The 23,321-nt window shown below is 48.6% G+C and overlaps 3 protein-coding genes and 1 long non-coding RNA gene across 4 annotated transcripts in view; 2 read left to right on the plus strand and 2 right to left on the minus strand.

Annotated features, from left to right (window-relative positions):
• LOC127604114 (H-2 class I histocompatibility antigen, D-D alpha chain-like) overlaps positions 1-23,321 on the plus strand; it is a 190,500-nt gene that overhangs the window by 34,947 nt on the left and 132,232 nt on the right. The window lies entirely within an intron of this gene.
• Positions 40-6,695, plus strand: mindy1 (MINDY lysine 48 deubiquitinase 1). The gene is made up of 12 exons (XM_052071141.1): positions 40-162; positions 1,586-1,925; positions 2,242-2,490; positions 2,566-2,726; positions 2,817-2,874; positions 2,944-3,008; positions 3,195-3,353; positions 3,427-3,529; positions 4,467-4,609; positions 4,793-5,002; positions 5,949-6,104; positions 6,272-6,695. Exons 2-12 carry the CDS (start codon positions 1,691-1,693, stop codon positions 6,341-6,343), a joined length of 1,611 nt encoding a protein of 536 aa, XP_051927101.1. The 5' UTR covers positions 40-162; positions 1,586-1,690; the 3' UTR covers positions 6,344-6,695.
• Positions 2,101-3,314, minus strand: LOC127604350 (uncharacterized). Its single transcript, XR_007963283.1, has 2 exons — positions 3,174-3,314; positions 2,101-3,070 (listed from the first exon to the last, which is right to left on the minus strand). It is a non-coding gene; the product is annotated as an uncharacterized LOC127604350 (long non-coding RNA).
• LOC127604985 (phosphatidylinositol 4-kinase beta-like) lies at positions 6,703-22,925 on the minus strand. Its single transcript, XM_052072442.1, has 23 exons — positions 21,924-22,925; positions 21,807-21,840; positions 21,371-21,453; positions 21,170-21,292; positions 20,981-21,097; positions 20,767-20,845; positions 20,467-20,665; positions 20,316-20,395; positions 20,123-20,251; positions 18,428-19,357; positions 13,956-14,340; positions 13,170-13,525; positions 12,784-13,104; positions 12,360-12,587; positions 11,871-12,095; positions 11,497-11,594; positions 11,320-11,424; positions 11,123-11,246; positions 10,926-11,039; positions 10,024-10,175; positions 9,780-9,912; positions 9,577-9,697; positions 6,703-8,876 (listed from the first exon to the last, which is right to left on the minus strand). The coding sequence occupies exons 1-23, from the start codon at positions 22,037-22,039 to the stop codon at positions 8,695-8,697; spliced, it is 4,434 nt and encodes a 1,477-aa protein (XP_051928402.1). The 5' UTR covers positions 22,040-22,925; the 3' UTR covers positions 6,703-8,694.

A 23,321-nucleotide genomic window follows, 5' to 3' on the forward strand; every position in this document is an offset into this window, starting at 1 on the left:
CTGTTCGTGATTATGAGCATCGTGACGGCGGTGGGCGTGGCTTATAATGTAAACAGGCGGCGTGACGCGGAGGTTAGCATATGCAGCTAAGATAGCTATGCTGACGAGTGGAAATCGGATTCTTGTTCACCATCGCGTCAGTTTCGGGTCGCCTGAGAGCCTGTGAGTACAGAGTCCAGAGTCATACAGAGTACATCGTACACATGAATTTATCGCCGGCAAAACGATCATAGACGGTTTCGTCAATGTCAGATAGGGGTATTTTAAACAACAACAGCACTCCCCAACACTTTGTATAAAGTGGGCGGGACCTTTTAAGTGTGTGTGCATAATGGCGAAATAAAGTACATGGACACGTTTCGCAACTTTAAACCTTATATTTAAGAGCAGTCGCTTACAATCATAAATGTACTTTTCGGGGGCGGGGGCAGTGCCGTTTTTGATGAAGGGTTGGACCTGCTGCGTTACTGTAGCTAAATACTGTATTTTGACAAATTCGAAATTTAGTGATGGAGTCCTGTGTAGTCGCTTTGAACTACGGACACCACAAGAACAAAATGTCGTTCGAAATAAATGCACTCAAAAGAATCGATCCGTTATATGCGACGGAAGGATGCGACGGTCACATCTTCAGTTAGCATTAAACGTCATTTATAAAGCACTTTGCATGCAATAAAAAAAATGTAACTCCAACTGCTTTACATCATCTCTTGTTTGGATCCTTCTGTAGCAAAGAGAAAGCGATGACTGATGCTTTGATGTTTTTTATCTTGAGCTGCAGGAAGTGTGTGCAAATCCCACCCCCTCTGCTTTGTGTTAACATGTGGATTGTCACATAGGTACGTTTTTTTCCATCATCTCCACAGCCCCAAAAATGAAAACAAAAAATCATAGACCGCAAACGGCCATTTGTGGCCATGAAGTATCTATAATATGCACACCCAAATCATACAATACAATACAATACAATACATGCTGATTTATATAGCGCTTTCACAACAGCGGCAGCTGTAACAAAGCGCTTTACAAAACAGTTAACATAAAGTAAAATAATAAACACAACATATAACATAAAACGCGGACAGTCGTGCAGTCCTAACCACTTTTCCGTCACACGCTTTGTTGTTTGAAGCAGTTTGAGATGAAAGAGGAGAGAATCAAAGTGTCCTTTAACCAGTGGGATCAGAGACGTCATGCTCAAAATGTGCACACGTCGGCTACAAGCTAAGTTTCAAAGTCAACAAGAAGCTGTAGCATCCATTGACGAAAAAAGAGATTGGTTCACTTCTCCTGTCCCATGGAAATCCATTTCAATTCCAAGCGGCGACTCACGGTTCCAGATACGCATCGGCGCTCTTCTTTGCCAATATCATGGCAAAGAAATTAGATTAATATAATATCTGTAGAGCTGGCCTTCTCGATAGAGAGGTAGACATGACTATTTTCTTACCCTTGAATCCAATTTCTTCATAGGGATGATTCTAAAGCTACAATTAAGTATTTTGTGTGAATGTTATGCTCCAAATGAATTTTCACCCATGTTGTGTGTGTATACTTACATAGACTGCGTTTTCCTCCTCTTCAGACCATGTCGCGCTCTGGGAGTGATTGACAGCGACCCGTGAAGACGCCATGTGCTGAGTCAGCCTTTGGACCGAGGCTCCATCTGCATCATCGCCACAACAGCAACATGTCCGCCTCAAATCAGGCATCAGGCGAGGACACGTCATGTGCTCCGACAGACACTGCCAAGGACAGTCTGGTAACCACGGCGACAGTGAGGTCAGAGGCCACGGAGCAGCTGACAAGCGACCAGAATGATAGACCTCCGGCTGATCAGGAGGATGGAGCGGAGCCAACGCTGTCAGAAAACGGACCAACCCGTGATGACGCTGAAGAAGACCTGCCAGGGGTCGTGGTCACTGGTGAGCGTCACTTGTTTCCATGGTTACGCTTTGCTTGGCTGTCAATCCCGTTGACTTATGTTTTGAGTCATGTTTCAGTCACATACAGGCATGTAGTACGTTTTGAGCACATTTCAGTCACGTTTACATGACGTTTCAGTCATGTTTTTTGAAGAATGCTGCAGCCAACTTTCAGTCATGTTTCACTCTGGTTTGTATTGTGTTAGCCAGGTTTTGTTACGTCTGAGCCATTTTTTTAGTCTTTCATCATTCTGCCAAATTCGTAATCCCGTTTCAGTCACGTTTGCACATGGTGCATTGTGTGCCGTGGCCGCAGGTACGGGGCCGGAGGCCGTGGAGGGTTCGTCCGTGGCGACGGCTGACAGCTCAGACGAGCTACGGGAGTCCAGCGACTCTGCATCCTTCTCCCTTCCCAGTCTGGATCTCTCTGAGGGGATGCCGACGGCGGCCGCAGGTAGCTTGCAGGAGCCGGATGACGTTTTGCCACCGTCTTACTCCGCGTTGGGGGTGGAGGGATGCTCGCCGGCCAATGAGGCGGCGAGTCTGAAGGACGACGAGGTGGCAGGTGAAGATCAACTTGCTTGCGACAATTACGACAAAGACAGTCAAGTTGTGACTATAATTGCTCTCCTGTCCGAAGGAGGCGCTGCTCCCGCCAAAGCTGCGACAGGCACATCGGCGGCTTATTACCTGGTCAAGTGGATCACCTGGAAAAAGAAAAAGACGCCCATCATCACTCAAAGTGACAACGGACCCTGCCCCCTGCTGGCCATCATGAACATACTCTTCCTTCGCTGGAAGGTACCAAGCACATTTTCTGTACACACCCCAAAACACTGCATACACGCCTTTCACGCGTTTGTGTGTGTGTGTGTGTGTTTGCGCGGCTAGGCAAAGCTCCCCGCTCAGACTGAAGTTGTGACCACAGAGGACCTGATGGCTCACCTGGGTAAGCTGCTTCGGTATGATGTCATGATGACATCATCACCTCCATGACATCCGCTGTGTACGTGTGCAGGTGAGTGTGTGCTGTCAGTCACACCCAGGCAAAAGACGGACGGGATGGAGCTCAATTTTCAACAGGTACGCACAGACGCACGCACACAATCCGGATCATCACTCGCTAACGTGGCTTGCTAGCATGGCTAAAAAAACCGAGTCAAACGCGACTAAAAACGTGACTTAAGTTTGAAAAGTATGAGTAAAACATGTCTAAATGTACAGAAGATATCTCTAAAATGCAACGACGACATGTCTGAAACATTTTAGAACATGAGCGACGCCATGGCGGTGCTGCCCAAACTGTCGACGGGGCTCGACGTGAACGTTCGCTTCTCAGCAGTCACCGACTTTGAGTACACGCCCGAGTGCATCGTCTTTGACCTGCTGGACATCCCGCTCTACCACGGATGGCTGGTCGACCCCCAGGTGTCACCCCCGCCGACCCCTTTCAGTCATCTTTACAGGACGCACTGTTGACTCGTCACATGTGCGTGCGCAGAGTCCCGAGATGGTGGCCGCTGTCGGCAAGTTGAGTTACAACCAACTGGTGGAGAAGATCATCGACTACAAACACTCCGCTGACAGCACACAAGTCGCCGAAGGTAACGTGCACACACCCAGCGTGGAGCGAATTTAGGAGAATAAATTTGATTTCAGACAGGCCAACACAGGGACATTTGAAAACACAACTGAAAAAAAATATTTTTAGGTTCAAAACAAAAGCACTCCCATAACATTGTGCTGTATAAACCGTATTGGCCTAAATATAAGACGGTGTTTTTTGCATTGAAATAAGACTGAAAAAGTGGGTGTCGTCTTATATTCACGACGCTAGATGGCGCCAGATAATTGAAACGAATACTGAACTTGACTCCCCAGGCCAAAGCGAACCCCTGTCATGAAGAATAAAAATAAAAATAGCGGTAGCACGAAGAAGAAAATAATAAATCGCGGGCAGAAAGAAAATAATAGAAGAGATAACAGAAAATGGAGAAACGTAGCGACAATCTGGAGAAGTGTGGGTGGAAGATTGGCCAGATTAACCGGCAGCTGAGAAGTTATGATGTAATTTACATTTCAAAAACCCGAAGCCATTCATTGACGAATGCGATTGCACTTTAGTTTACACATTTAATTGTTCAGATATTAAGATTGGAATGAGATTTTTCTCTCAAATATAGTTGTAATCATTTGTTTCAGATGTACTGTCATTATTTTCTGAATAAGATTTTATTTGATGTTCAAAAAAGTCTTTTTTTCAAAATTGAGTCGTGAAAAAGAGGGGGTCGTCTTATCATCAGGGCCGTCTTATATTCGGGCCAATACGATATATGAATAAACAATTGGACTTGAATTTTGAATGAGCTGGATACAAATTTGGATCGTGATCCCATTTTACATGCACGCAGACGCACAAACCATTTTGCACCCACCTGTCCACACGCAAACAGGAAGCTGCTCCAAAAAATAGCGTTGTAAGTTGTGTCTCCTGAGCCCTTTTGAGTGGTGTTTGAGAAACATTTGAGTCACGTGGTGCAGGTCTGGTGGCCGAGCACTTCCTGGAGACGACGGCCACTCAGCTGTCCTATCACGGCCTTTGCGAGCTCAACGCCGCCGCCAAAGAGGGGGAAATGTGCGTCTTCTTCAGGAACAACCACTTCAGTACCATGATCAAACACAAGGTGGCGCCACACGACCACACACACACACACACACACACTTTCCACAAACGCAGTCATTGTTTGGCGCACATTCGACGTCAGACACGTTAATCACGTCCAAGCCCTTTCCAAGAGGCTTCAATCATGTTTCAGCCATACCTCCATTGTCATGTCTGCGGCGCTTGACGGTGATTTTTGTCTCAGGGCCACTTGTACTTGCTGGTGACGGACCAGGGCTTCCTCCGCGAGGAAGGCCTAGTATGGGAGTCTCTGCACAACGTGGAAGGAGATGGGAACTTTTGCGACTCTGACTTCCGCCTGTGTCATCCTCCTCCGAGGGATCTGGCCGCGGTGGCGCCCCCCGGTGGCCCCCCGCCGCCCTGCGACCAACAGCAACAGCGCCAGATCGACCAGGTAGCGGTCAAGTTTTTTTTTAACAAAATGTTTTAGCCAGGTTTTCCTCATGCTTCTGACATTTTTCATTCATATGGATGTTTTTTTTTTTTTACAAGGCGCTCCATTTGCCATTAAATATGTATTTTAGATCCAATATTCCTGCTGCACTGGTGGGCAATCATGGATATTATCAGAAGCACTGACCTACTTGCAGCCTAAATTCCTAGATTTGAAATTGTATGATCGGTAATTTATTCCCAACAGTCTATTCTCTTCAATTTGTAACATTTCCAGTAGCATATTGAATGTAAGATTTTTTTGTCCGAACAGATTTCAGCTTCTATGTTCTGCCAACTGGTAAAAGGACACTTTTGATTCTCTCCTCTTTCATCTATAACTGCTTTAAACAATAAAGCATGTGAGGGAAAAGTGGTTAGGATTGCACGACTGTGTTTTATGTTATGTGTTGTGTTTATTACTTTACTTTAACTCTTTTGTTAAGCGCTTTGTTACAGCTGCAGCTGTTGTGAAAGCGCTAAATAAATCAGGATGTATTGTATATGCAATAACAATTTTACAAATTTCAGACGTGCTAGCCAATTACAAAATGTGTTCCGTTGTACAATTACTTTAGTCATGTTTTAGACATGTTGGGGTCCTTCATCAATGTTCCAGTCATGTTCGGTACTTGTTTTAGATATTTAACCCATTTAATCCCAAATTTTCCCCAGACATTTAAAAGTCAAAATCGGGTGTCATTGGTAGCCCTTTTAAGTCATCACTAATAAAAAATTTTAGAGCCCTGCAAGTTAAATCATTGTTGTCCTTCACAAATGTGACCGGTGGGATTAAATGGGTTAAGATAAGAAACTCTTTATTAGTCTCGCAATGGAGAAATTCCCAATTAAAGGACCGCTATTCAAGGCAGAGACTATAAATGTGTGTGTGTGTGTGTGTGTGTGAGGATTATCTGGTGGCCGTGTCGCTGCAGCAGGAGAGCGGCGGGGCAGCCTCGGGACCCATCAGCGATCTAGAGCTGGCCCGGCAGTTACAACAGGAAGAGTACCAACAGCAACAGCAACAGCAACAACAACAAGGCCCACCACAGGCGGCCTTGCAGGTAACAATGGCAACCTTTGTCTCATTTCACTTTGAAGTCACGTTTCAGTCAATTGTCATGTTACAGATTTGTTTCCCTTGTATTTTACATTCCAGTCAGGTTTATTATCTTGAGTCAAGTATTTGTCTTGCGTAAATAATGTTTTTAACATTCTGGTGTCTTTGTAGCTCAGAGGTCAGGGGCCACAGGCAGGAGGGGCCAGAAGAAGAGAAAAAGACTCAGACTGCGTCCTGCTTTAACTCGTTCCCCGATGTAGCACACGCACGCGCACAAAATGCCAAACCTCAGTGCTTTGTGACTGTTTTGCTTTTGTCGAAAGTTTGTCAAATTTCACCTGTCAAAACAAACTCCCACTAGCTTGTGGGCTAAAAAAAAAAAACGCGTTGCTTTGCTTAACAAAGTGCACTCGCTTTCCTCTGTTGAATGCTCAACTTTAATTTGGAGTCGTCCAGATTTACGATCAATGCGAGTTTATTATTTCCATAGTCAAGAAACAATTACCATTTGTTTTCACTTGATTTGCTGACTTCTAGCCATATGTAAATCATATTGGGATACGTTCGTTCAAATAATAAAACATACATTAAGACAGCATGAATACGTTCTCATTTTGGTCTTTATATAAACATCAGTCAGAAAATAGGCAAAATTGCTGATCTTTGTTTTCCAAAATCAAATGATTTGGCCAATTGTAGGATGTCAATCAGTTAGCAAAATAGCTGTTGAGTCATTGTTGCACTTTTAGTACAAGAATTTAAAAATGTTAAAAGCACTCTTTGACATTCAAACTTCACTTTTTTGTATTTGCACATTTGAAAGAAGGAAAAAAAAGGCAACAATAGTTTTGTGTCATCATGGCTTCTTTCTGGGCAAGAACAAAAAGTTTTTCAGCTAGCTAGCTGCTAATAGATATGCCAAAAGCTTCTAGTGGTGTGCTTTGTCTCTTTTGTCGTTAATAGGAAGAGAAAAAAAAAGCTATTGATCAAGTGATCCGCTATAAATCAAACCAGTTACAGTACTTTAGTCCAATTCATAGTTTTTATTACTTAAAAAAATAGTTAAGTGGTTAGTACAATTTGACAGCCCGGCAGTAAATATAAATACAGACTGTACATTTTAGTATTAGAATTTAGAATTATGTTTGTAGTTGGCTACCATTAAGGTAGGCTAGCTCTGTCATTGGCAATAGTACAAAGGTGTGGTTTCACACAAAGCGTCTTCAATCAGGTCCTCCTTCAACAGTCGTACAACCGCATTGTAAACGCACCTCTTGGAGCCAATCAAAGGAATGTAGTGTTGGTCAATCACAACAGCGACAAGGAGTTGTGTCGCGTAAATGGAGTGCATCTGTTCTTCAGGAAACCAAATTAGCTTCCGTGAACAGTAAACGACAAAAAGTTACTTTCAAACCAAAACGCCCCATTTAAATGTTAGTCAGTGTGAAATTACAAACGGACCTTCGTTCACCATGTAAACAAAAACCTGGTTTCAAAGCTCACGCCGATGTTCACATTCCCGTCACAACTATGAGATGCCGACGTGAACTTTTCAGACTGGAAGGACACAGACAAAACATTCGGCGTGTATTGCGTGCGCATGGTTGGAATAAATGCTAACAAGCTACACTCGTGCAGACGTTACGGCTGTAGTGTTGTGGCGACGACGCAACAGAAAAGTTGCGTCGCGTGGAGACGTCTTGTCATGTGCTTTAGAAGAAGTGGCAGCCGGGAGGCGGAGGAACAAAATGAAGCAGCTCAAGGAAGCAGAAGCAAAACCCCCGCAAAAATTAGGAGGCAGCAGCGGAAGGAAAAACAATCAAGATACAGTGAAACTCCTCTAAAATGAAACCTACATGGGCGAAAATACCCCCTGTGTGAAAAAATATTCATGCATAAACACCATTCCCACTTTCCTACCCCCATACACCGAAAAAAAAAGTTTCTTCTGCTCTTGCCTCGCGACGAGATTCACTACAACGAAGTCTATTCCAACATCGACCTCTACTGCTTTGTTCGGATACGGCAATAGCAACCACCACACTGGTGTACACATGCGCAGTAGTCCAGGAAGTATTTGTTATTGTTAGTTTCAGACGCAGCAAGAACGTCGCATTGCTAAAATGGCTACAAAACGGACCTTTGGATGTCGAGCAGCTAAGACAAGAGCTCTGACGCTGGAAGAGAGGGTAAAAGTGACCAAAATCAAAGACGGAGGAAGCAAAATGATTGAAAATTTCGCAATTTCTTTCCTTTTTTTCTTTCTACACTGACTATATGAAGTGTCAAATAAGTTTCTGCTCATACTTATGCACTCTTGGAATAAAAGTAAAGAGAACACATACGTTTAGGTGTGTGTTTACATCTGAGATCAAACTTGCTACAGTGAAAAACCCCGTTGTGAATAATTTCTTGCTGCAAATATGATTTCTTTGTAGAGGAGTTTTACTGTATAGACAACATTAAGAAGCATAATAATGGACAGCAGCACAAGTCCAAGAGGAAGGATGAAGAATAAGAAGAGGCAGAAGAAGCCAAACGTTTGAGCTGGGCAGTCCCGGAATGTCCGTCTCCACCAGAGGAAGGTCGTTGGGTCACATGATACCGTTGGTGACGTACTGGTAGGAGTCATAGAGTTTGGTGGTGATGGAGCGCACGGAGCCGTTCACCAGCCGCTCCACCAGCAGCTGCAACTGCTCCTCTGTCAGGCTCATATGGAAACGCTCCTTCAGGCCTCGGATGGTCCCTGAGCCCTGGAAGCACGCCAGGGGCAAACCTGCCAAACGCCCAGGTCACTCCTTTACCGTATTGGCCCGAATAGAAGACGGCCCTGATTATGAGACGACCCCCTCTTTTTCAAGACTCAAGTTTGAAAAATGACTTTTTGAACACCAAATTAACTTTTATACAGAAATAATAACAGTACATCTGAAACAAATGATTCTAACAATATATTTGAGAGAAAAAGCCTGTTATTTTGCCTCATTCATATCTAAAGTGCAATCACATTCGTAAATGAATGGCTTCTGGTTTTTGAAATATAAATTACATCATCACTTCTCAGCTGCCGGTTAACCTGGCCAATCTTCGACCCACTTTTCTCCAGATTGTCACTAGGGTTCTCCATTTTCGGTTATCTCTTCTGTTATTTTCTTCTCTTTTCTTTCTTACCGCTATTTTTTATTTTTCTTCTTCGTGCTACCGCTATTTTAATTTGTATTCTTCGTGATGGGTTCACTTTGGTCTGGGGAGTCAAGTTCATCATTCGTTTCAATGATATCTGGCGCCATCTAGCGTCGTGAATGGGTATAATGTCTAGACCCCGAATATAAGACGACCCCCACTTTTTCAGTCTTATTTCAATGCAAAAAACACCGTCTTCTATTCAGGCCAATACGGTACTTTCGTCTTGGATCTCCCAAAAAGTTCTTCTTTTGTTAAGGTGCAAATCGACCAGTGAATCTCGGGTCCGTTACCTTGCTGCATGATCTCCACGATGTGCAGCACCTTGTCCATATGCTTCCTGGCAGCGATCATCCCTTGCAGCATCAGCATCTTATAGTAGACGAACATGTCGCCTTCCAGACCGCCCATCACCTGAACACGCAGACGGCACAAGAAAAAAAAACTTGAGCCGTTGCCCGACGGTGACCGAAACACGATAAGATGGCACGCTCGCCTCCACGAAATCGGCGGTCATCTTGAAGGCAGACGTCTCAAAGCCGAGATTGCGTGGAGAACTGGACAAGATGAAGCCGAAGTCGATGTGAATGATGTGACCTTCTGAGTCCAGCAGAATGTTACCGTTGTGTCTGAAAAAAAAATCACATCTTCCTTGGGCTACTGTTTGTCGTCATGGAAACAACATTAAGTCTGAGGAGACGCCGACTCAGCTTAACACGGGGGGAGAAAAAGGTTCTGACCTGTCTTTGACTTGCAGGAGGTAACAGACGAGGCTGTAGCCGGCGCAGCTCTGCACAAAATTCCTCTGAGCGCTGAGGAATTGTTCGGTGGTGAAGCTGCCGTGTTCCTGGAGGAAGTAGTCTAGTAGTGACAGCTGACTCTGCTTGTGCACCTGACGGGGTACGATTGGGATATTTGGCATCAGGATTACAGCGACAAACGGGAACGGAGTGAACCACCAGCAAGCAACCCGAAATGTTGAAAGAGCCATATAGGACAAAAAACAAAAATGTCTGGAGCCGCAAAAAAGCCTTCTATAAAACTTACAATGAAGGAATGAAGGAAACACATGCTGTATGTATGTAGGAAGGAGACTGGACTGTCTCAGAATTGTTTGTTATTCTTTCCTTTGTTGTGTGTCCACAAACGCCCCCATAGAATGTATTTTGTGATTTCCTCGCTTGATGTTTTGTTTTGGTGCATTTTCTCCCCTTTTCTTGGTGTCAGTGAATTGATCATTAATTTCAGTTTTTCGGAGGATGTCTTTGAACGCCTCTCGAGTCGAACGAGAAGAGACAAGGCACGGAGTCGGACGCAGACGTGTTTCTGTTTGTCGAGACTGTTAAAAGCATAAATAAAGTGTACGTTTAAAAAAAAACAGCACCACAGCTCTCCTTTTTCGGAGCTGCAACATGTATCTATATCTATTTGAGCTATATTAGCCTACTAGCAAAATATTTTTATATTTTTAAATATTTTTATAAAGCTCCAGGGAGCCAATAGATGTCGCTAAAGAGCCACATGCGGCTCTGGAGCCGCGTGTTGCCGACCCCCGTTCATGGGGATGAAACAGCAAGTCAACACAAAACAAAAAGTACAGCCTAAACGGCAAACGAGACGGCGCGACAGGACTTCCGGCTACCTGATGCAGGGACACGGCATTGAGGACCGGTTCGATCATGCCGCTGTCTGATGACATCACCAGGATCTTGTAGGGTTTGATCCACAGGGGAAGTCGCTCCTGATGCCAGATGGCCTGAAGACAACCAGCATAGTCATCATCCGAATGTGCTATGGGGCTGAGGGCGATGCGTGGAAAAAAGGAAGAGTGGCGATCACCTGGAGTTGCGTGAGCACCTGATAAGCCAAAAGCTCTTGTCTCAAGTCGTCTCCGCACTTGACGATGACAGGAAGGAGACGCCAGCCGTGCAGATGGCCGTAAGGAGACGTCTCCTGGATACGCCTACACGCACATATTTGACTTCAGATCACCTCATGACATTGATTGCGCTCGTGCGGGGGTGGCCCGCCCCCACCTGACTTTCTCCTCCCAGGGTTCTTTGAGGGCGACAGCCGAAGGGTCCTCGGGGTCCTTCCTGAAGGAAGTGGACATGTGCGCCAGGTTCTCCGACAGGCGGCGTCTACGGCCCGCGCAACAACGACGTCAGCCGCCAGCATGAACAGGAAGCGGACAACGTCTGACGGAGTCTCACCTGATGTCTCCGGCGGCGACAAACACCTCCCTGCTCTCCACGCTGGTCAGGCTGTCCAGCGAAAACTGACTCAGGTTGTCACTGCTGCTTGTCTGAACCTCCGCCGCAGAACAGGAAGGAGACGGCAAACCAACAGGGAGTCGAGAGGAAGGAAAAACGGCCAAACAGGACATGAAAAAGGAAGGGAACAGGGAGTCAACAGGAAGTGTATTGAAAGTAAACAGGAAGTAAAAAGGAAATTAAGTCAACAGGAAGTAAACAAGAAGTGTATTGAAAGTAAACAGGAAGTAAAAAGGAAATTAAGTCAACAGGAAGTAAAATGGAAGTGGACACGAAGTAAAGAGGAAGCTGGTTGGCATCCGGCTAGCGCTCACCTCCACTTGCAGCTGTCCGATGTCGTCAATGGCCCAGGCGTCGTCGTCGTTTTGCACGCTGGAGAGGTGTCCACCGGGGACGGTGATCGAGGCGTCCGTGGTGTTGCAGTCCAGGTTGTCGGCGGAGCGGGCCGAGCGGATCCGAGTCTCGGGAATGCGGGCGGGGACGGCCGATGTCTCGAAGTTTTCGCATTCCAGCACCTCCACGTAGATGATGTACGGAGCCTGTCCGCGACACCGACAGGCGGCGGTCAGTCAGACGAAAAGATTTCGTATAACGCAACAGAGTTTTTTTTCGTTGTATATGGGGGAGGAGAGGGGGAATGGTGTTAATGCATGAAGATTTTTTCACACTAGGGGGTATTTTCACCCAAGGAGGTTTTGTTGTAGAGTTTCACTGTATCATGACTGCAGTAGTACTTTTGTCGATGTTCCAATGGCCAAATATAATTGGCTGATCGGCTGAGTGTGCTTCTCCGGCGTACTGACCTTGTCTTTGGAATTGAGCACGGCGGCCTGCGTGTGAGGAATCCTGACCAGGTGGTGGTGGAAGTCGGCAGTGGGCAGCCAAACTCTGGCGGGAAGTTTGTGGTTCAGCAGCGACAATTCCGAGATCAAACGCTGCGTCTTCTGCTCTTTGCTGTGCAGCGATGCCAGCCGGCGACCGATCGCCAGCAGAGACTTGACCAGCTCCCGCTGAGGACGCAGACGCTCCGGCTAGGCACGCAACGCGGTGTATCGGAGTCCGCGTCAGGGAAAATATACAGGAGACACGCAAAGATGCGCAAGTCACGCAAGCACAGCATTTGAACCTCACACCTTGGAGGCAGACTGCTAATGCTTGTCCACCATGTTGTCCATCCACAAACAACAACAAAAACCACTATAACAGTAACAAAATGGCGTCCTTCACCTCCTGTTGGTGCGTTTCCACTTTCGGGTTACTTCCTGTCCTGCGCAAGGCACCGCCGGGCCCGCCAGGTGCGGCGGCGATGTTGGCCTCCGACTTGGACCTCTGGTGGCACCTCTGGGAGGGCGACGCGCTTGGCGAGGTCATCGGCGGTGGGGTGGCGGCGTTGGCATTGGGGGGCCGCAGCTGGTCGGACAGAATGAGTTTGCGAAGTTTGGCTCCTCGCGAATGTCGCTGGGCCGAGATGTGCATGTCGGACGAGTAGGCACCCAGCAGCCACGCGCACAGTAGCGAGAAGACGATGCTGCTCCCGCAGCGGTGCACCTGCCCAACAATTGCACGTCAGAACGCCACTCTGCCCCATCCGGCCACTCGCCCCGCCCACTCACCAGATAAGGCCGGATGGCGTCGCCCACCTCGCCGTCCATGTGCACGTACATGCTGAGAAGCTGAGGCAGGTAAAAGTCCACATCGGCGGGCGGAAAGCCGAAGAGACGGTTCCCTATGTAGGCCTGCACTCCGGGCTCCTTGGACTTGAACAGGTAGGCCACCGCCATGGATGCGTCAAACAGCTTGGACTGGAACAGGCGCAGTAGCCACGAGGAGCGATCAGAGGCCGGCGATAGGACACGTGCTTCTGTCCACCGCTCCTCGTCCTCCTCTCGGATGGCTCCGTCTTGCTGCTGCATTTGGACCTTCAGCAGGACTTCATGGCACGCCTTCAGCGCCACCTCCGCGTCAATCACTGCACCAAAAAAACAACGTAAAAAACAACAAAAACTAGCCTTACCAACATAATGAGGGTTGGGCTTTCGGGGTGGGGTTTTAAACTCAATGTAAGGTCTTAAATTAGGGTTTTAAAGTTGAGTTTGGGTTCAAAGTAGGGTTTTCAACTAGGTTTGGGGTTTTAAATTAGGGTTGGGGTTCCCAAAGTAGGGTTTCAAACTAGGTTTAGTGTTTCAAAGGAGGGTTTTAAAAAAGGGTTCAGGTTTTAAATTTGGGTTTCAGAGTAAGGTAAGAATGAGAATGAAAGAGAAGCAAAGCAAATGGAGTAAAGAGAGAAAAGAAAGAGGAAACAGAAGTGTAAAACTCCACAAAGCAAGTAAGCAGGAAGTAAATGAAGGAATTGCGGCCAGCAGGAAGAGGCACAGGTGTGGTCGGCCTGTTTGGCTCACCTTGGAGCTCCTCCTCCTCCTCTTTGTCATCCATGGGAGGCGGAGAGGCAGACACGGGGTCTTGGGTGTCGCTGCTGAGGCTGGCGCTGCTGCCGCCGGGGCTGGAGCTGCGGGGGCTGGCAGTGGCCGAAGACGGACGTTCGTCCTTGGCTGGCTGAGGGCGAGGTGCCAGGCGGCGCCGCCGCTGTCGTCGAGACGGGCAGTCCGAACAGCTCTCGGAACAACGCGACGAGGATGACGAGGATGACGACGAGGTGCTGGATGGCGACGACGGGCACGAGAAGGTGGTGGGTGAGAGGCACGGGGGAGCGGGCGCTGATGTGTGGGCGGGGCTTAACTGGAGCAGATGCAGGGCGGGAGAGAAGGAAACTTGGGTGTCGGCCATCTCTGTGAAGGACAAAAGTTCTTCTCAAGATCAAGAATGCACAGCAGGCTCTCAAAGAACACGTCTCTTTGATTTCAGGACGTTGGGGTGACTTTTCAAGTCCGCTAGATCGGATGGATCTGATCACAAAAACTTGACAAATGTCATTCCTCCCCCCTCATCTATTTGGACAGCAGCAGCAAAGTCACCACATGTCACCATCCGACGCATGCAAGCACACAACAACGTGGTTTCCCGCGCCTTCTTGCACGAAGCGTAGTTTCGACTCAAACACAACTTGTGCCCTCACGGAAGACATTTCACGACATCTACGACCTGAACGTCAAGTGACAAACAGCTCAACTTTTACATCCATTCTTTGTCTCCATGTAGTCTAATATAGTCCTTTTGTTGGAGTTCTGGTGTGCTATCTTAATTTTTTTGTCGTTGTGTTTGAGGGACGACGTCGGCTTTAATTTGTACCAACTTTCAAGTTTGCCAAGTGTCAGCTTCTTGATTGGCGAGATTCCTTTCACGTCACGATTCACGTAAACCCCGTAGGCGTCTGCTTTTTGGTTGTTTCGGACGCGATTATCGGGACATTCTGTTGGACGGAAGTAAAAACGTCTGACGCTCGTCGTCCTCGAATGGGACAAAAGCAACCCCACTTCTCGTCTGCTGTGTCCGAGACTGGAATGGACGTGCAGACCCCTGGGGCATCATCTCACAACACATCTGGAATGCATATCTCTCTCTCACACACACACACACGCGCACAGACCCAGTACCAACATCTGGACCCCTTGAATTCCGATGACGTCAGTGCTGACTTCAACTTGTGAGGCGTCACGTCAGGTGACGTCACTAGATAAAGCGAGAGCGACTTTACGAACTCGTTTAGTGTTTGCGCCTGCGCCGAGATTTTGAAGGTGAGGCGGTAGAAGAACAAGGTGTCCAACCACCCAGCCAAAATACGTCATCACCGGCAAGTTCCCAAGAGGGCGAAAAAAATGCTTGAAGCCTTGGACACTGACCGCTAGCAAGTTGGTCGAGTCGCTTTCGAAGCCGCCCAGACGCGTTCTGATTTTCCTTCACGAGTCCACTTTGACATCTGGCTGTCGTCTCACAGGGTCAACGTAGCCATGCGTTGCGGTTGTTGTTTTACGGACGTGTTGTCGATCCGCCAGTCGTGACGCAAGATCATACCAAGTGGATGAAGCTAAACCAAACTTCCGGTTTGGCTTACCATAATAAAAGCATTACACACGTTGGTTTTGGAATGTATCGACTTCCTCCCCAGTACCCAATGGTTATTTTTGATTGGTACTAACATTTTTGGAAATGTTATTTGAAGTGACGAGTGTAGCTTTCGGCGAGCATCGTGAGCTTCTCCCCTCGCCATTTTTTATTTCGGAATGTTAGTGCACGACCTCCGCTGCTTAACTGTGTCACTTGTTGACGTTGCACATTTTTTTCAGTCTTCTTCCGCTTGGACAAACACAACGTCAGAAGCGAACGTGTACTGATTATGTCGATCTTTTTCTTCTTAATTTATTTTCGTATCAGGGATGGCGCTATACAGTGGGCGGAAATTTGTGTAGCCTCAGGCAACCCCCCCCCCCCCCTAGGTATCAAGCCCCCTGTTGCCCCAGAAGGTAAACAAATCCTGGAGCCTTCCCTGTTTTGTTTTGTTTTTCTTTTTTCTTTGTGACATAGGCAACACAGTGAGTGTCAAACACAGATTTCCGAAGCCCGGGGTGCTAATGCTTGCTGTGTCAATTGATCCATACATGTCCTGAAACTGACTGGGGGAGCAGTCCAATCTGTCTACATCAGGGGTGTCAAACCCATTTTCGTCGCGAACCACATTTTAGTTACCGTTTCCCTTGGAGGGCCGTTCTGACTGAAACCATATCAAGAAGTCAAGAACAACGGTTTATTCAGCTATTGTTTGAGTTACTGTAATGGGGGGCTTTGGCAAGAAGGAAATGCTCTCATTTATTACGCATGAGAATATGTATTTCGGTCGAGATTTTTGCAAGCATCATGGAAGTTGACATATTTGATTTGCTTTCGCAGGCCACATAAAATCACGCGGTGGGCCAGATTTGGCTCCCCGGGCCTTGAGTTTAACACCTGTGGTCTACATCAAGGGTTTTCCATCTTGTTTTCCATGTCTCTCTGCTGATTCAAACGATCAGATAATCAGCAAAGTCTAAAGAAGGTGGATCATTAAGAGCAAGATTGTGTTCCAGGAGGGAGAGATATGAAAACATGCAAGACAGCATTCAGGAACCCTGGTCGACACGCGGAGGCTACTTTTCTTTCGCTCCCCCTGTTTTTTGCAATCTGTAAAATATCTGTCAATAACTCACTCCCCTCAAAAAAAAAGGAGGCAGGGAGTGTGCACGGCATACTCCCAAACCAGACTAGTACCTATTGTTCTTAACGTCTTGCCATTGGGACAATATGGGTCAGAAATCCCCACCCTCGTTGACGAGCACTAATTTTGGTACGACGCCCCTGTCCACACGTGCTCAACAACTGACTGCTGACCAGTCCACGGGGTACCCTGTCTCTTGCCAAAAGTCAGTTGGGAACAACTCCAGGTCACCCAACACACAAATTGGGGAGGGGGGGGAGATAAAAATAAAATAATCCAACCCAGATTCAGGCTGTGAACATGTGACATGTTTAGTTTTTTAAATTGGATCGGTCCGCTTAGGAAAATAGATCCGTCCCTTCTGCCCACTTCCACGTTCTCTTCACGTCCAACAAAGAAATGAAGAAAGACGAAGACACGCCAGGAAAGCAAAATGTGCATTTCACTCAAGAGTGGCATCTTGTTTTTCTTTGACAGTTGCAACCGACTTGGTCGGCTTCATGCCGTCAACCAGAGGTTCAAAGAACACGTCGAGAATAAAGAACAAGTATAAAGTGCAAAAGGGAAACAACACAAATACAAAAAAAAACAAAAACTCACAGGTAAACCATGCGGGACACAATATAGCAGCACACAAACAAAACAAAAAAAAAAGCATTTAGAAAAAATAGCTTGTGGCAGAACTAGATGATCAACAATGCCTCAGCGCAGCATCGCGTACACTCAAAACGCTCGCTGCAACAGTCAAAAGATAACACCGCGCACGTGACATCGCCTCCCCCTTCTACTTCCTGCCTGAAAGTGCAAGATGTCGCGTGTGCACGGTCGATCCACACGCTACCCGATTACCGATCTTTGCGTCGTCGATGTCCCCACCGACTTCTCACGTCCAGCTCTCGTCTTCCCGAAAAGAATTTCCGCTTCCCACCTCCCCACCGTTGCAGTGGAAACCCCAGTCCATTTTTCTGAAAATCCCCCCTCAACGCTCACTGATGAATAATCATCATCGCGTGCCATAAATACGGGGTTAGTGCAAACAAATGTGTGAGCTAACGCGCTAACAAGATCATTTACTGCATGTGAACATTTTTCTCAACATTGTGCTCACCATTGTGGACAATGACATCATTGGCCAATGAGACGCTCACCGACGACGTCGTCGCGCCAGCCGCATGTCGGCAGTTCGAGAGACCACCGGGCCGGACGGCTGCGGCTCATGCGATGGCTCGCTTGAAATGACGAGAGCGTCCTGATGTGCACGCACATTCTCACGCAGACCCTAAAATACGCTCAGACATGAAAATACACGTACACAAACATGCACACGCAAACCCACGGGGAAACCAACTCACAAACATGCACGCACACGTACGGAGACACACGTGTACACACACGCACGCGGACGGGCGTGCGTGGAAGACACCGGTGGGAGCAAAAAAGAACGACAAAGCGCACAAAAGCGTAGAGGTCAGTCAAAAGAATCTGGAACAGGTTCTGACCCGTAGAAAGTCAACTTCCTGTCGGTCCCTCCGGAACACCACTTCCTGTTTGGGCTCTGGAGGGGGGCGTGTCCGAGAGAAGGACGGATGGAGGAGGAACCACAGTGTAGGTTGAGTGCAATGAGGGCGAGGCTTCATTCATTCCCCCGATTGGTCACCCAGGTGGCCAAATCTGGAAGTCGGGTGAGGGGGCGGGGCTTTGAGGTAAAAGGGGAGGTGGCTTCTAAGGGCTGTGCGCCGGCTCCTCCTCCTTTCTGGCCACAGAAGCCGAAGAAGACGCCGACGCCGGGTTGCTGTCCACCGGCCTGAGCTTGAGTTCCACTTGGCCGCACTCACGCTGCATTCTGGGAGGAGTCAGCGGAAGGTTGCTGTTGTTTTTGTTGTTGTTGTTGTTGTTGCCGGGTCTGGGTGCCTTCTGGATGACTTCCACCATGGGCGTGCGACCAGATGCCGCCAGCTCCCAGCCGGCGTTTCCCGCGCTCTGGAAGAGCAGCAGTGGCCGGGTGTGGCGGTCGGGCTCCGGCAGACAGCCGCCTCCCGGCTGGCCCCGTTGGGCGGCGGCGGGGGGCGGCGCGGGCAGCGCGCTCAGAAGCAGACCCGGCGGCTCCCGGATCACCAGCTCCAGCACCGACTGCGAGGCCGACGTAGACGACGATGCCTTCTGGATGACGCCGCCCGTCACCGATGTGATTACGGGGCCGTGCGGTGCCACCGGGGGCGGCGGTTGAGGCGGCGCGGCGGGCGGGGGCGAGGCGTCCTCTGGGCGAGGTTTCCTCGGTCTCCCTCGTTTCCGTTTGACCGGAGCGGCGGCCAAAGCGCCGGTCGTGGCCTCTGGGGGCCGCTTGGCGGCGCCCTCTCGTGCTTTGTGTAGCACGGACGCGGGCGGTGTGGTTTTCTCTCGCTCGTAGGACAAACAGCCCTGAGGAACGATCATGAGAGGCAGTGGGCCGCCCTGCTGCTGGGGCAGCGTCGCCATAGCGATCACCTTCACGCCACCGCCGCCACTCGCCGGTCCGCCCGTCCCGGATGCGCCACCCGCGACTGAAGTGTCTTTGGGCGCCAGCGAGGGCGGCGACGAACGCACCGACAGTGGCGTCTTGTCTGGGACGGAGCTACGAGGGAGGATTCGGGGAAGCTGCTTCATGTACGCCTCCACCTGCACCACATGCGCGCACACACACACACACACACGTCATTTTAAAGAGTGGCACATTAAGATAGGAGTAACCCGACTTACAAGTTTTCTGAAAAATCGGCCGATTTTATGCTTTGACTTGAGAGCAAAAATTTGAGATACAAGCATTGGATGGGCAAGCCTCAGTACATGTGTTAATACAGAAGTATACCAGCAGAATCATAAGAAAAATAGAAAAAATAAAATAACAGCAAAAACAGAAAAGGCTAAAAATAAAAAAACAAAAGATGAAAAAAATGGTAAATTATTTTGAAAGCTTAAAAAAATACAAAGGAATACACAAAATTTTAAAAATGCAGAAAACAATTTTTAAAAAACTACAAAAAAAGGTTAAAAAAACGGGTAGTCTCGCTGTCGGCTACTTGGTGCCGGTCGGCAGTCTTTTTACATTCCTGACGAGCACGGCGAGTGTTTCCACAACTCATTGTGCGCAAACAAGCAATGAAATTGTACAAAAAGAGCATCCGGCTGTAAGCCGAATGATGCTTAGCATTCGCGCTACTTGTCTACTGTCGCACTGCGTGCGCGAGACATTCACTGACTAACTGGAAGAGTTGTCGTGAACCGTTTTTCAAAAGTCATTTCACTCCTCGTTTGTGTGTGTGTGTGTGTGTGTGTGTGTGTGTGTGCGCTTGTAAAAAAAAAATCCAAAGCAAAAATGAGGAAAATCTGAAAATCCAAATCAATCGAAAACCAAGATTTGATTGACAGCTACAGGCAACCTACCGCAGGCCGCAGGGAGGAGACGGCAGGAGAGGGCGGAGCCTCCAGCGACAGAGGCTTGGCCGAGGGCGCCGCCTTGTCCGCGGCCAGCAGCTTCGACGCGGACGACGAGGTGGCTTCCACGCAGTCCTTCTGAGGAAACAGGAAGTTGCTGAGCGAAGGCACGGGGGAGGCCGGCGGGCGGGTGCTTGACTACCTTGGAGTCCGCGGGGGCGTCCCCCTCGCATTTGGACAGGGGAGTTTTCTTGATGACTTTGTGAGGCTTGGCGGGACCTCCTGCAACACGGCGGAGACGCGGTGAGCTTCACGCACGCGCACGCACGCTCGCGGACGCGCACACGTGCGACCTGCTAGAGCCGCCGACGCCACCAGCTCGGCTTGACTGCATCGCGGGTTGACGATGTGCTCCTGGATGAGGTAGCGAGCAATCTCCACCACGGTGTCGAAGGAACGCTTCAGGATCTTCTGCGCCCAATCGCAGATCAGCTCGCACGCCGCCTCCGTCACTTCTTGCTTATACGTCTGCACCAACTCCGTCAACTCGGCCTGAGGGCGAGGAAAAGGAGGACGCGGGGGATAGATGGAGATGGGATCGGCCTGCCGCGTGTGCGCATAACGTGTGCTCACGCTGGTGTGCACGTGTGTACCGGGTCGCTCTTGAGGTCGAGGTTGGGCAGCAGGGGCATGTTAAGGACGGTCTTCCTCCGGATTCCACTGTAGCAGTATGTGCCGCCTCAGCAGTTAGGGAAAGCTTAGGCCACACTTGACACGTTCACACAACGCACTAGGTCACAAAAGGAGGCGCCGGCGGCCGCCCGTGGCGTTATCGCGTCTCCGCGGCAACGCTCTACGGCAGGATATTTGGACTGGCCTCGGCCTCCGAGCCGTCGGGCTTTAATGTTGGGGAAAATGTCTCGGATGATTTTCCCAAAGTTGGCGGCGCTCAACGGACGATGCTGCAGGTTCTCGCAGTAGCGCCTGAAAAAGGGCCATCGGATAACCAGACGGCGCGGAGGACGGGTGACTGCGAGTGCGTGTCGGTGCGCTCACTTGTACGTTTCGTAGACATCCTGCTTGGGCAGACACGTGTCGGAGTGCTCCTCGAGGTGGCTGCGGATCCAGTTGCAGGTGTGAAGTTGTTCAGACGTGTTGAACAAACTGTCCCCTCCGCCGCTACAACCGCACATCAAGTTAGATGGTGTGTTTTTGGAGGGGCGGGGCGGAAGACGCGGCAGCGGCGGTGTGTCAGACCTCTTGTCGCCGGCGCCGAGGCCCGACGGCAGCTGGAGGTACAGGTACAGCTTGTCGTTGTCCGAGAAGCGTTGAACATCTTGCTGTTGAACAAGAACACGCCATGACATCATCATCAATTGGTAACGTGTTAAGGGAGTTGCGAGTCTTGTTGTTGTTGTCATGGCGATGGGGCACGAGCATGTACCACTACAGTACGTCCATGTGAAATCTCAGGCAGATTAATCGTCCTCGCGGACACTTCGGGTTGGAATTCGAATCGGTTTCCATTCCAATTCAATTATATCTGGATTCAAGATTGTTTCCTTATGTTGCAATTTGATTTCCATTCTTTAGGTTGAAATTCACAATACAAAAAAAAAAGACAAAATAATACAAAACAACACATTAACTTGGGAAAACAATTATCAAATTTTTATGCCGATATGGTTCTCACCAGGATCTGGTCCACTTTGGTTTGAACACTCTTCCTGCAACAGAAGACAAACACAACGTGAGATTGTTGAATGCCGTCTATTGTTGATGTTGTCCGGTGACGGGCGATACGACGTACGAGATGTTTGTCTTGAGCTTTTGCAGCAGCATGCTGGGCTCGGTGTCGCCGTCTGGCGCATCCGAGATGCTTTCCTCGCCGCCGCCAGGCTGGCACCTTTGCTGCTCCTCCAACATGTGGACCCCTGACTACGCGGTGCTCGGGAGCACCATCTAAACACAGGTGGGACGGCTCTCAAAGTTGCTCTTCACTCGTCGAAAAAGACACAAACGGGATATCTTCACAACTCATCAACTGGCTTTCGAACAGAATTTGTTTGTCCTCACGACCCTGAGCTTGAGCCTATGGCAGCTGACCGCCCCCAGGCTAGTCACCACTTAAGTTTCATGTAGACAAATTGAACGGTCGCCACCCAATGTCAGGGCAAGTTGCTGACAAACAATGGACTGGTCGCCAGTGAAATATTAGGGCACATATTGACAATCAACAGACTGGTTGCCAACCAGCGTCATAAGCGAGCATTCCCAACTGGACAAGTTCACCTTAAGTGAACCCAAGTAAGTGTTTTTATGACTTGGAGATGGTGAACTCCACAGGGCGGCCAGATTCGAGTCGTAAAACTCAGAAATATGAGGCAGACGTGCTAACCATCAGGTCGCCGTGCTGCCCTTTTCATATTTTAAGCAGTGAATACGATCAAATGTGATGTACTTCAAGATTTGATTGAATAGTGCTGCTGCTTGTTTGACACATGTGGACACATTTGTATTAGTTCCATTAACACACAAGTAATGATGAGTAATGATCAAATGTTTCACTAGTTTGAGGCCACGGCTTTGCGGCATTTTTGGTCCCCGCTCGCCGAGCAACTTCCGCCGCCCGGCCAGACGGTTCGACCCCGGGTGGAGGAGGCGAGGTGACGCGAGGCTGCTTTTCTGTCTGCCGCCATGTGTCGGCTTCGTTAGCATCGAGCTAAGCGCCTAGCCGTCATGCTAGCGGACCGGAACAGACACACTTGTGATCATCATCGTCATTCACATCATCATCCTAAATCTCACCAGCACACGTACAAAGTGTCAAACACGATGTCATCCGGACATTACCGACAATGCCAACGTTTGTCTCGGGCTAACAATGCAAGCCCAGCGCGTAGCTATTAAATAGCATCTGCTAGCAAGCGGCGAAGCGAGCCCGTCGCTTGTTTTACGATACTATATTATTGGGAAATAAATCCCAAAATCGGATAATGACTCGTGTCGCTAAATGATGACAGCACATATGACGAACATTAGAGTTGGCATTTTAAAAAAGAAAAGGAAAGTACCTGAGCCAAGATACAGCTAAAAAGCCCTTGAGATTTTTTTGTGATTGGACGACTCTGTTATGTCTGCCTGACTACAAAGCGAACGTCCATTGCCATTGGAGGGCGGGCGCCAATCTGCCTAGATACCCAAATCT

Source organism: Hippocampus zosterae, chromosome 7, assembly GCF_025434085.1.
Source record: "Hippocampus zosterae strain Florida chromosome 7, ASM2543408v3, whole genome shotgun sequence".
Taxonomy (NCBI): Eukaryota; Metazoa; Chordata; class Actinopteri; order Syngnathiformes; family Syngnathidae; genus Hippocampus; species Hippocampus zosterae.

Excerpts from the sequence above, each read along its gene's own strand:
- mindy1 (XM_052071141.1), top strand. The coding sequence starts at position 1,691 with ATGTCCGCCTCAAATCAGGCATCAGGCGAGGACACGTCATGTGCTCCG. Across the intron at positions 3,354-3,426 it reads GATGGCTGGTCGACCCCCAG|AGTCCCGAGATGGTGGCCGC; the intron begins GTGTCACCCCCG and ends GTGCGTGCGCAG. Across the intron at positions 3,530-4,466 it reads CAGCACACAAGTCGCCGAAG|GTCTGGTGGCCGAGCACTTC; the intron begins GTAACGTGCACA and ends CACGTGGTGCAG.
- LOC127604985 (XM_052072442.1), bottom strand. The coding sequence starts at position 22,039 with ATGTTGGAGGAGCAGCAAAGGTGCCAGCCTGGCGGCGGCGAGGAAAGC. Across the intron at positions 14,341-18,427 it reads AGGAGCCGGCGCACAGCCCT|ATGGCCGACACCCAAGTTTC; the intron begins TAGAAGCCACCT and ends TCCTTCACAGAG. Across the intron at positions 12,588-12,783 it reads TGGAAACGCACCAACAGGAG|CCGGAGCGTCTGCGTCCTCA; the intron begins GTGAAGGACGCC and ends TTGCGTGCCTAG.